This window comes from Anser brachyrhynchus (assembly GCF_964034855.1).
Source record: "Anser brachyrhynchus genome assembly, chromosome: 3".
NCBI classification, from domain to species: Eukaryota; Metazoa; Chordata; class Aves; order Anseriformes; family Anatidae; genus Anser; species Anser brachyrhynchus.
In genome coordinates this window covers 66,311,176-66,324,235 of record NC_137696.1, presented here as the reverse complement: position 1 = coordinate 66,324,235, position 13,060 = coordinate 66,311,176, and the positions used below count along the sequence as shown (strand labels likewise).

Sequence of the window (13,060 nt, the reverse complement as noted above, 5' to 3'; positions counted from 1 at the left end):
GACTAAAACTAGCAGTGGAGATTTAAAGTCATTGATTTTCAGTTATTATTCTAGCTCCTGAGCCCAAAGAGAATAAACAGGATCAGCAAAGCACTCCTTCGTACACACAAAAGGGAAAGTGCTACACATGAGGCTCTGGCTCAGCTATGGCTTCATATGGCAAATAAGCACAGTATGCAACAGCAGCACGCTTACCTTTCAGAAATGCATTGTCAAAGATCTTACACACGTTGGCTGGGTACCTATGAAGAAATCACTTACTCGTTCCCAGTTGAACAAGGGAGTCAACAAACAGCACACCTGGTTACAGACTGCGTGGAATCCAATCAGTTCCGGAGTCACTTCAGAGCACGTTATTGGAATAGGAGAATTAACTGTAAAAATGACACCACTACAAACTGTTTAGCTTTTGCTTGGGGGTGACAGACTTCCTCAATTTATTCAAATCCAATTCAATGCGTTTTCCTTCTGTGCTTTGACTGAAACTACTTGACTAAGGACAGACACTGCAAAAATGTTTGTGGATTGACCTTTTATAAACGCTGTTACATATAACAAACAACCTGGCGTAGTTGCAATAAAATCAGCATATTGGAGTTTTCTGCAATGAGCAGAAGTACCTCTTTAGAACTATTAGTGTAGTTCACTTTTACTGAAGATTTTAAGTAAACCATAACGCTCCTGTGCCATACACCTTGCTAACCCTACTTTAGCCTGGAGTAAAAGTTCAACAGAGGAATTAAAGACAAAAAACCCCTAACCTAATAAAAAACAACTCACCCTCTCCAAGAGCATACTTAATTGCAATTAGCTAAAAGTCAGCAATTTGATTTCAAGTTATTTAATTCTGTCTTAACTGAATGTACTACACTGATTATTTTAAAACAGAGTAATACATCAGTGCAGAGGAACAGTACCTGAGGTATTTATGTAATCAAATGAGGAATGAAATGAAGATTGTCCTCAGAGCTCTAAGTGCTGAGGACTTCGTTGGTACAAAAGAGTGAGAAAACACTAAGTCTTGTACCCTTTCCTGTTAGGTTTTATTAGCTTCTCACATTTCTAAATAGAATCGTGCCCCCAAGTGACCAGAAACATAAGTAGCAGTGTCTGGAGTTCAGGATCTGCCTTCAATTCTTTCAGTTCAACTGTAATCATTTCATGCTAGAGTACCAGCATTTCTAATGGTCTTACAGAGAAACTGACACGTGGGATTGAAGTAATGCCTGTTCTTCTAATGTGGGTGTAGAGCACACTAAATGCACATTGTTTAAGTAAACAATATCTGACCATGTGATCAATTATTACAGCTCAGCTGAGGGGAAGTCATTAAACCAAGTTGTAATCATTTTGTATTCATATCCTAAATTCTCCCTGGAAACTCCCTGAAACCCCAAAGTCCGAACTTTTCTCTGAAGAATAATTTGTTTTGTAAGTGATGCACGATTCTGCAGCGTACCATAGCTGCACAAACACCATAACCCCAACCCACCTAAGCAAAGAAAGCTTGTTCATTAAGAGGTCAGGCCATTAACACAGGAACCTTACTCAGGCATCGACATGGAAGCAGGGACACGCAACATCATCGCCTGGCCTACACAAGGAAATAGCTGTCACTCAGGGGGACAATTATAGTCAACCACTGACCTGGGTTTATTCGGAACCCTTACAGATGGGCAGCATATTGCACACCAGCTTTATAGGACATTTGATAGAGGGCTCTCTCGATAACCAAACTGCCATGTATGCTCCTCTATTCTTGCCCACAAGGAGGAAAATCCAACAGAATTGAACTGGATGAAGTATTTTACCTACCTGAGGCTCTGAAAATTGGGTGTCAAGAGATAGGAAGGAGCATGAGGAGCCCAGCACAAGGAAGACACTGACCTGCTGGAACAAGTTGCTCAGACAAAATTGCAAATGTCTCCACTGATCATAGTGCTGTTTGCAATTGCACAGTGATTTTACAATCACTATTTAAATCACTTCCAAACTAAAATGGCTTAATTTACAGAGACCTTTCTTCCCCAAACTAGTCAATTACGGCACAGTAAAACAATGTAGGACAAGGCAAGTTCTGCCTTTTCTGCACATACTGACACAAATAGTGCTCTGGGGTGTACATGGAAGATCCATTTTTCACTCTACTCTGCTACCAACATAAATAAATCCCTGTCCCTCTTGTGCAGTCATCCACATAACACACAGTTTCATATGCCATTTTCCCCACAGAGCCATAATATTTTAACAAACAAGATAAAACAACAACAACACTCTCCAAATCTGTAAAGACATCTGTTAGACATACTACTTCAAATGTATAAGCTACTTTACACAGAACAAAGCCTCTAGGAACAGCACACACAATTCATGCTTAAAGTTTTCAGAGATGGTTTACTTCTAAAAGAACTGTGAGGCTTCATGACTTCACCTCATTACATAAAGAAGCACATTTAGGAAGATCTGAAGTATCTGAATTCCTCCTCCTCCTCCTACCCTCTATGTTCAGGTTATGATTTGGATATAGCAGATTCAAGTTCAATTCCTCAGCCTTGGAAAAGACCACAAAAGGAAATGAAAAGGATTGTAACAGCTGTTTAACCCCCCCCCAAGTGAACAGCCTTTTCCAGGTTTTACTGAAATTGGTTAAAGAGTGAAATTTCACCCTAGATCCAAGAAATCTTCCTAATGACAGCAAGAACAATAAAAAAGGTATATTTCAACTAATTCCCACAAAGTCCAGTTCTCATTAACTGCAGCTAGTTGGAAATTTGTAGCAATGCCATTGTTATAGTCTCAGCAAGCTCTACTTGCTTTAAAACCACACCTGTACAAAACCACACTGTACACAGAGACAAAACAGAATTCTGTTTTCTTACAGGCTGTGATTTCAACACCTCGGTGATTTTATTTGCCTTTCACTTGGTCATCTGCATCCTTCTTTAGCTGAAAAATAATCGTGTGAGTCTGCTGGTGATACAAACATGGTGGAAGAAATAGTTTCTCATGAATGTTTCAGCCTGTAAGAGGCATATAACAGAACTCTAATATTCCTCAGGGCTTAATCTATGGTTATGATTTTCTACAGTTACATAAAGCAAAATGGAAAGTCATATGATGCATTTAATTCAGCTCCCATTTTAACAACATCCAGTGAAAATACTGGCTTACGGAATGCTTGGGATGCAACAGAATTTAGACAGGAGACAGGAGAGGCATCACAAGATAAAAGAATCACAGAAGGCGATCTCTGCTGGTTGAGGTTGACCTTTTGGGAATGTGTTTTATGCGAATTGATGATTGTGCTGCCTCAACAAACAAAATAAGTAGTCAGCTGAAAGCGACAGTCTTTATGAGAAAGAATCTCTCAAAGCCAGACAGACTCGCCCTAGCCATATGTGATTTTGGCTACCGAATGACTACTATTATTATTTTTAAATCATTTTTAGTATGCTGAGCACGTGCTTCTCCAGCAGGGCTGATTTTCAGTGTACACGAACAAGTCAAATACTCTATCGCTGACCTTGTCAGAACCAAGCAAGGGTAGATTATGACATTCTTACTGACTTCACAGCTACTGTTGAGCAAAACCCTACCACGACCTTTATAAATCTGGGGAGCTGGGAAGGGAGAAGCAGTGAGGGAATATGAGTGCTTCAGCTGAGCTGGTGTGAGTTCTGTAACCGTTTGATTAGCTTCTATACCGGAAATTCCCCTAACTCAAAGACCGGCTGTGTTTTATCAACACCAGGCTTTGTTTTGTGCTCTCTATCAAAATGCAGCATACTGCTTCTACTGCAAGCAACAGCTCCTAAACCCAGTTTGCAGACATCAGTGGAGCCACAGTAGTTACCTATGTAGCCTGTGCTATTCTTGGTCTTTGGGGATTGTACAGAATTTTGTAGCTCTGTGGGAAAAAAAAAAAAAAAACAAAAAAAACCATCACCACACAACTTAGGAGTAAAGCAAAAGCACAGGAGTCTGCTTCCTCTTCGACCCATACAGAGGACAGAGACTTGAGAAGAATGTGGGGAAAAAAAAAACAAAAACAAAAAACCACACAAAACCCACAGCTAGCTACTTCATCTTGCATAGTCCCTGTCACAGATCCATGAGTCAAATCTTTCCAGCTAAGGAGAAGGGGCACCTACTCCTTCAATCCTATCTTCCCTACTCTTACAGCTGTGCAACCGCCCTTGTAAATTAATGCAACTCCCAATCTGCTCCTATTTAGAGCTTGTTTTAAAACCAAATGTTTTCCGTCTTTTTGCTACACACAAAAAATTTATTCTGTCAGATTCAAAGAACTGTTGACCTTCATCTTCGCACTTGCAGGAAGCCTGAAATAAACATATTTTAAAGCTTTTAAATTAGGCTTTTTGTTTTACTTATTTTACTCTCAAGTTTCCATTTGCTGAAAGACCAGATTTCCTTTTGTACTGAGGAAAAAAATAAAATAAAATCACTACATAGCCTCAATGCTCTCACCTTAATAGGCATATCCCTATTATATCCCTATATCCCTGGCAAAAACAGATCTGTAAGCAGGCGGGACTTGGTTTGCCATAAAGAAATATTTTTTTTGTTAGCTTGTCTTGCTTCTGTATATTACTCTCTTCCCTTGTCTATCCTGTTGCAGTACACAAGCGACGAACACAAAGTATTTGAGAGTGGTACATCCTGAAGGAAGACAGAAAGATTTTCTTTAAGTTATAGAAGCTGTCATTATGCTGCCACATAAGTGAGAGTGTGACCTATGAAACCAAGTTCTGTCATTCAATAAAAAAAGTTCTGTCTCCTTCAATAAACTGATTAAAAAACCTTGATAATAGGTTCACCACTTACAAACCAGACAGGTTGGAGCTCTGTACCTCTCTGCCTCTTCTGCCTAAGGCCTGCCGCTCGGCACCGAATACCGAAGAGAGCCTTGAAGCCTTGATTTTTGCAATTCCAGCTGCTTTTAACAAACAGCATGGAGAAACACTCCGGACTGGTTCCCTCACTCTCAGCTTACAGACAGTGCCAATAGGCAAAACATGAGTTTGAATCTTTTCAGGCTGAGGAAAGTAGACTCCACTCCCCAGATGTTGCTATGGGATATTATAATCACTTGTTTCTACAGAAGCGTTGGAAATGTAAAACAGAGCAAGGATCCTTGCTCTCTAAAGAACAGCTGAATGAATCTTTTCATAGAACCCTCTAGAAGTTGGGATCCCAAACACATCCAGCTGCCTTCCTGGCTGAAGTTTCCAAGAGAGTTTATACCTTCAGGGTCCTTAAAAATCACCAACCAGTGCACTCTTCCCCAAAGAAGCTCAGAGAGCCTATTACAACCAGCATCAACTGTACCAGTTTACCAGCAGCTTATTCAAGGCAAAAGCAATCTACAACTCCTAACACACTTTCAACATAAATCAACTGCATGGTTGGATCAACAGATCAATACAAATCTGTTCCTTAAAGTTAAAAGGGTGCTAAGCTAACCCAGCTGTTACCTGATTTAAATGGTCCTCTCCATTAACAGAGAACAACCCAAACCAAAAACAATACTTCCAACTGATTTCATTACTGGTATGCTTAACCAGCACAGACCTTTGTTGATCAGTAACAGTGGGCTATAGAATTAGGAAAGAAAGAAGGTAAGGAACACAAGTATCAATATAACAGCAGCAGCATGCAGATGCATTATGAAGTGCTTGATATTTAATATATGCTTTTGATCTTTTATATGTATGGTATATTAAAACCAGTTAACCAAGAACCAGATCAAATTTATTACTTTTGGCAGGGCTAACTAATTCAACTTAGAAGTTGTAAAGTACTACTGTAAAGATTTTAATTCCAGCTAATGCTGCTTCCTATAAAACTGTTGTATCATGAAACCTCTGAAGCACAGTATTGCCTAAATCAGGAATACAGCTAATATTAATAATAGCTAAAAAGTATTCAAGCCCTTAGACAACCCAATCTGAAAACAAGTAGATAATTGAGGGGAAAGTTTAAAAAAAAAATAAAAATGAATGTGTCCGCCACAGGCTAGAAGCTGCCTCTGGAGGATGAAGTTAGAAGCCATGATGCTGTGAAGTGAAAGACTACAGAACTGACTGAGAAGATTTCAGGAAATAAAGCACAAGGGCTTACAGAGCCAATTTTTAGTTGAGGAAACAGAACCCTAATGTACAGAAGACTAACGTACAGAAACTTTTCAATAAGGCAAAACTACATTTTTTCTTCCTAAAAGATTTAATGACTTAAGAAATCAAGATTTAAAGAAATTATTTTAGCCCAACCAGTGTCACCAACCTGTGCTACAAGTACCAACTCCTATAACTTGTCTAGCAAAACAAAGATCAAAGTTTTTATTAAAACTGATACGCTTAACTGATCAGACTTAATCTGAAGTTTTAATTCTACACGCACATGAAGTCCTTCAAAACTTTACAACCATGCACGCCAAAACCTAGCTGGTGATGGCTAGCTCCCTTATGACAAACAGTACTCTTTGCATGACTTGCAAAATCAATTTATATTTACTTTTCATATAAAATAAACCTATCAAATAAAGATATAATGGAAAATGGAGAAACGGGGAAACAACTGAGAACCCTACATGCCCTAACTTAACTCTAACACCTTAGTTAGGTGGCATGAGTCTGAGCAAAGCGTGTTAACACTTGCATAACCTTACTCGCATATTAGATATGTACTTCCAAGGACAAGCTGTAAGGCCATGCCTTCGGTCCCTGATAGGCACTTCAAGCTCCAGCAAATATTTGATGCAATCCTTGTGCAGCAAACACCCCAGCCTACAAGCTTAAGGTGCCATGTAACTGGCCAGAACAAAACTGGCTTTTTACCAGCAGCTGTCTTACTGATTATACATTCACTCTGTGAATACAGAGTGATGCTACACTTCTCCGGTACACATCACACTTAACCACACATCTGAAGGACTCCATCTGCTTTGTGGTGTGCCACGAACACGTCAAATGAGCAGGTGAGGTCAAGGAGTGAATTCCCATGAATGAATCTGAGAAACTAATATAGAACGTGGGGCACCACTATTAAAGTTTCACATCAACGTGCATAAATTCAACTTACAGCATTGTGTGATCTTCTGGATGTTAGAAGTTATGCGCTGGGCTAGCTGATTAGGATCCACAAAGCCGGCACTGTACGACATGGCTGAGGAGATTTACTGTCAAGATCATCCACGATGGGAATGGCTCTCCACCCGTTAAGGACACCTAAAATCGCACCCAGAAAAGAGAGTTATGTTCTGCTCATTCACTCGCAAGGGTCTTCATTAGCATAAATAAAAATACAGAGGAAAAGATTAAAGAAAACTCCATATACTAATGTTTATCCTCTTCTGCAACAGAGTACTTCAAAACAGAATTCAACAAAACTTAAGTGCTAAATAAGAATGTGACACGACATCCTTTTAGAATTTCCTACAGTAAGACAACCTACTATTAAGTTTATTGATATTCACAGCTTAAGATCTGCAATTACTCTACATCAGCTACATCACAGAAACTACTTCTGTTGTCAAACTTCTAACGTTTTCCCCAGTCTAAGCAAAGAAAAAGTATGTGTTTTTCTTTATTGCCATTACAGAAAAAGTTGAACTTTTATTCTGTGAATGCCATAGCCTCTGATGAATTATGCCCCAAACCAATTGCATGGTTATTTCCACACCATATATCACTTATCCCACCAACACAACACAGCATGTTAAACTGCTGGGAAAAACAATGACATTTTCTTACGAGGCATCAGCGTGAATGAGGCCTGTGTCCTCCTAAGGCCAATGACTTTATCAATTTCAGTTTTAGCTGTAATCAGTTTCACCTGAACTCTGTGAATTGCTATTTTATACCTTTTCAGCTGCTGTGTTTCTCAAGATGAACTCATTTTTCTACAGCCTGCCTATGCAAATTCATTTGTAGTGGTGTTTTTTGCACCTAGAATTATCATATCTTATTTTAAAAGGCCAAAATTCAGTAACACAAATATACTTACAAATATGTTTGCCCTAAAAGGGCACACATACAAATATACAGCATGTAACTAACTGGAAACATCCTAGTCTGCTTTCGTTCATCACAGGCCAAGTTCCAGCCCAAATTCAATGATGCTCTAAATCCAAATTAGCTGAGGATACATGTGCAAATTGAAACTGGCAATTTCCACTGCATCTACTCTGCAGTGAGGACACAGACTAATCAAGCATATGTGCATCCAACGCAAACCCACAATTTCAGACAGGTCACGCTTAGTTTATTTCACCCTTTCCAATCTCCCGCACATCACATTCGCTAGTTCAACGTTTTAACCTTGACAGTTCCCTGCATTTCCAGTTTGACCCAGACCGTGCGCCTTCCATGCAAAGCACTCTTCTCCTGGGCTACCAGCTTCTCATTAAAAGGCACTGCTAAAACAGAGTGAGAAAGCCAACTGACTTGCCAACTGGCTTTACAGTTTGCAAACTGAAGTCACTCAAGTCCTTATGAACTTAAAAAAAAAAAAAAAAGGCACAACACAACAAACTAACAATGCTTGTTGCCAAATCTAACTTTTTTCACCTTTGGAAATGCCGTGTATTAATACAGTGCAGCAATACCCCTGTTCTCATACCACTGTCCGTGAGAGCAGCTGTAGGTGAAAGAAAACCAAACCTTCCTGTGTTCACCGTTTCTGGCAGAGCTGCCAAGAGGTTGCACTGGTCAGCCCCACGAAACATCCCATGCCAGAACTGCGTTGCGGATACAACTACAGAGGTCTGGCTCGCACGTGCTGCCCTGCAGGGTACGTTACCTGTGCTAGATGAATGAGCTGCTGCTACCGTGCAGACAAACCCTCCATGTCTTTGAAAAGGCTGCTGCACCAGAGTCCCAATTCCTGTTTGGAGGCTTCAGGCCCTGAAGTATCCCCTAGCAATAAACAATCTGGTTGCAGACGAAGAGACAGCAAGAGTATTTGCATTCTTCTACAGATTTGCTGTACAGTCACCCACAAGTCACTCTGCCTCTCTGCAGTGTAGTTCCTATCTTAGTCTGTACTACATGCAGATTCGTTATTTTGGGTCACAGGCTAAAGCTTGAAGTCAGACAGCCTAAATCCCACTTGTCTGGACCAAAGTTAGTATAACAACCCTTGATCTCTTTGGAAACTCCATGCGAGTGGCTCCGCACCTTAGTACGTCGTATTTCCCACTAAAATGACAGAAGTTCTTTACTTAGTCAATCATAGACATAAAATCCAAATAAGCCACCTAAAAGATGTCAGTTCAAAAAAAGAGAAATTCTCCAAAGTGTTGACACTGCTTTTTCCTTTTAGAAGTTACAACTGTTTCTAAACACATTAGCAGCATGATAACTGGAATGCCAGTACTGGCTAAAAATACTTTTTAGTTAAATATTATATTTAATGTTAAAAGTTAAACATTAGAATGCAGTTGCTGAGCAGAAGAGCCAGCAAGAGACCAATCATCTTGTGCAAAAACATTGCAGAACTGAAACAGAGCTCTAGGGTTGTTTTTTCTCCCCTCACATATGTATTCACCAGGCAGCTGCATGTAATTTTTTTTTTCAGCCATTCAAGCGTTGACAAAAGGAAAGTACTTGACTTTTTTTGTCCTGAAAATTTCTACAGCTGACTTGAGGTATCTTTAAACAAGCTGCACTGCCCTTTACTGTGGTGCTCCATCGAATGTACAGATTATACAACACACAAGGCTTGGAGCTTTTCAGCTTTCTGACTACACAGCTGGGCAGCCAAACACAACACATAATGAGAGGATGTTCAGATGATAATACTGTGAAGTCCACAGGATAGAGGTTAGCATATGTAGTCTTCTCTAACGAAGAAACAGCACCCTATCTAGAATAGGTGAGAGGAGTAAAATTACAACTCTAATCAGACTACGCTGTATAGTACTGAGTCTCTGACCCACTTGTAACTGGAAGCTGAACAGTCTCCATTGCTATTTCTATAGTTCTCATTTTAACAACGCACAAAACGATAACAGTTGACACAATTCATTTGTATTTTCTAAATGGAACTTGGTATTTAAAAAGCCTTCTGCTTCTAGGCAACCTGAAGCAGCTTCGGCTTTTGACATAACAAGAGCAAGTAGCGTGAAAATATTTCTAACAAAGCAATTGTGTATCTAAAGTGCTAATATTCTTACAGTTTCTCAAGTTGCTTCTTTGGGAAGTCCACTCAGTCATTTGAAAAAGTTACAGTAAAATGACAAAGGAAGGGCGTTAAGTCAGGCAAGGAAAAACACACTTATTTTAACCAAGATTTATAGTCACGTTGTAGGATAGCAGTGTGAATTCACTGCTGTCTTAACCCATACCAACTCTTCCACCCGCAGTGGTATTCCAGAGCACAGGAATACCTCGAGTTGGTGGTAGGGTAAGCTCCTGGTCTCTTACAAGTCTGGGGAACAGACTAGAAAGAGGGGTTAAGTGGTCAGCCATCAGCTTTCATCACTTCCCAGCCACAGGACAGCCCAAAGGCATGGAAAATTTTGTATTTACTTTTATTTAAAACAAAAAGCAGCCCCCACCCCCCTCAAAAAAAACACACCCACAAACGGGAAGTGCGAGCTTCTTCCTCATTCTAGTTACCGCAACTCAGGCGTCCGAACTGACCGACCCCCCACCTCCACTCATGCGCCCTTCACTTGTTAACCCAGAGTTACTCACACCCCTCTGAAAGCACCGATAGCTGAGCCTGGGAAGTCAAGGGGAGTCCTGCCAATGGCAAGGGTCAGGATTTCAACCACCAGGGAAAAAAAACAAACACGTACCAAGCACTTCCTTCTAGACAACGACAACAGGAGCCTTCATCAAGACTGCATTTCCATAGAAATTATCCCTTTTCGGTTCCACAATATTTAACTACTCCATCATGAAGCATTTTGATATTACTGCTTGCATGACTTTTTAAATGGGAACTAATAACATGGTGCAGATCAGGGAAGTACACTTTGCATTCAAACTGGAACACAGCTACACTTGTGGTAGTCTTCAGTTCCTCTAAAAGTTTCAGCCTGGTACGAGCCTTTGATTGTACCTTTTATCTTCTGCTTGCCATCCTTGTTTCTGATTGTGAACATGCTTAGAGGCAATGAGGCTCGTCAAACCTCTGAAAAAAGTCCAAAGAACTGAGTCTGCTGATACACGTGGGAAAAAAAAAAGAAGAATCAGAACACTTGCTGCTTGAAGCAATACCTTGCTGTACATACATGAAATTTAAAGAATTCAAAGGATCAGTAAATATTTTTCCTAATTTCTACATTAACGAGTTCCTACTTATCACAGTCACTCCCGCTATCCCAACCAACTAATGCACCTTACTATCGACTTGCTTTCTAGAAAAGTGTTCATCGGGCATAGAAAAAATCCATTTTTCTCTTGGCTATTTCCAGTAAGATCACTGCTGATTGCAGAGACTTCTTTCTGCTGACCAGACAAAGAAGTGGGAACTCCACAACCAAGCAGCTCCCTGGTGCCATCCTTGAAAGCTTCTTCAGGACAAAATGATGTGATCTGATGAGCAGAGGATGCCCTGGAGCTCAGCAGCCATCACCAACTCCACTACAGGCTCTGGTCAGCTACAGTTAATAAGCATCTTATACAAAACGGATTCGCTTTGTATTTTCTCCTTCAGATATTCTAACAGTTTTTCTTCTCCTACAAAAGTTACCAATACACAACATCAAGATAAATAACATTTAAGCAGTGATTTTACTATTTAAGCAATACTTTAGGATCAGGACCTAGAGATGTTTACATGGATCTTTAACCTTCAGTATGCAAAAACTACACTTTGCATTCAATAAACATGTTTGAAAATTTAAATATGAATTAGGATTTTGCGCCTTTAAATATCTCAAGACAAGTCACGTGGCTTTCTTAGATGTGCTTTTGTTTTTTAAACAAAGTCACAGAAACAAAGCTTTTCCTAAACAATTCCTAAATGTGACTTCCTTTGTAAACTACCCTCTGCCAAAAAGGGAAAAAAAAATTTACATCTTTCAAATAGGGTAAAAACACCAGTCTGGACCAAACAGTCACAACGTTAGCTATAGAAGATTGTATCACAGTAACCGCTATGGTTAGTAAGATTTCCACACTAGGGCATAGCTCAGCCCACCTCAGCAGATTTTACCAGCTCAATACTGAGATGAGACAGGATGCATCTACAGAGCGACTCTGGCTCCTGTCTAAGGCAGCCCAAAACACATCACACTCTTTAGAGAGCATCTTTTGCTGACCTCGGCAGTAACTACGAAGTAAAATTAAACTTAAAAAAAATCAACAACCATAACGCTCTTGTACAAGGGACAGACTGTATACGGTAAGGTAAGTACTCCCTGCTAGAGCACCAGAGGGATCCTCATAACTGACTCATAGTAACTGACCAAGTAATATACCCCAGAGAGTTAAATCTGTCACTACTTTCTCCAGGGGGGATGAGTGAGGTAAGTTCGTTGTGTCTGGATGCATCTTCTCCCCCCAATACTTGGACTAAAATACTTGACGAAACAGAGCACATTTTCCACTTTGTGTTCTACAGTTCCTGATGTGCTGGAATCCTGGTCCACGGAGGCACTCTGGGGGCTTCTGTAACACAAAACCAGCTATGGAGCATAATGAACGTGCAAATAAAACAGCACCAAAATTAATTCCTCCCTGCCTGCTTAAAATAAATAAGCTTTCCTGATTTTCTTTCATCATCTGGTTTCAGGTAGAAGTAAGCTTAAATCCAAAGGGGAAACAGAAAAGCATGCAAAGTTCAATTAAAACTTGCTTTGCTCTAATGCAGCAACACTCACGGAGAAGATGTCACAAGGTACCTTCCTATCCCAGTCTGCCCAACTCCCTCGGCCTTGCCTCACTAGTCACTCTGAAACACATCAAAAACAAACTTACACCATGACTAAATGTATTTTTATTTTTTTAAGATAAAAAAGAATTATTAGACTGTGTAAGTGGTCAGTGCTATGGTCATTTCCCTAGAAATAATTCTGTTCCAACAAAGA

The 13,060-nt window shown here is 40.0% G+C and overlaps 1 protein-coding gene across 1 annotated transcript in view; it reads right to left on the bottom strand.

Moving 5' to 3' along the window:
* Positions 1-13,060, bottom strand: part of STX7 (syntaxin 7) — a 31,713-nt gene that overhangs the window by 17,254 nt on the left and 1,399 nt on the right. The window contains exon 2 of the mRNA XM_080583820.1: positions 7,102-7,247. Coding sequence (XP_080439946.1) covers positions 7,102-7,183 — 82 coding nt within the window. The 5' untranslated portion in view covers positions 7,184-7,247. The remainder of the gene's footprint in view (positions 1-7,101; positions 7,248-13,060) is intronic.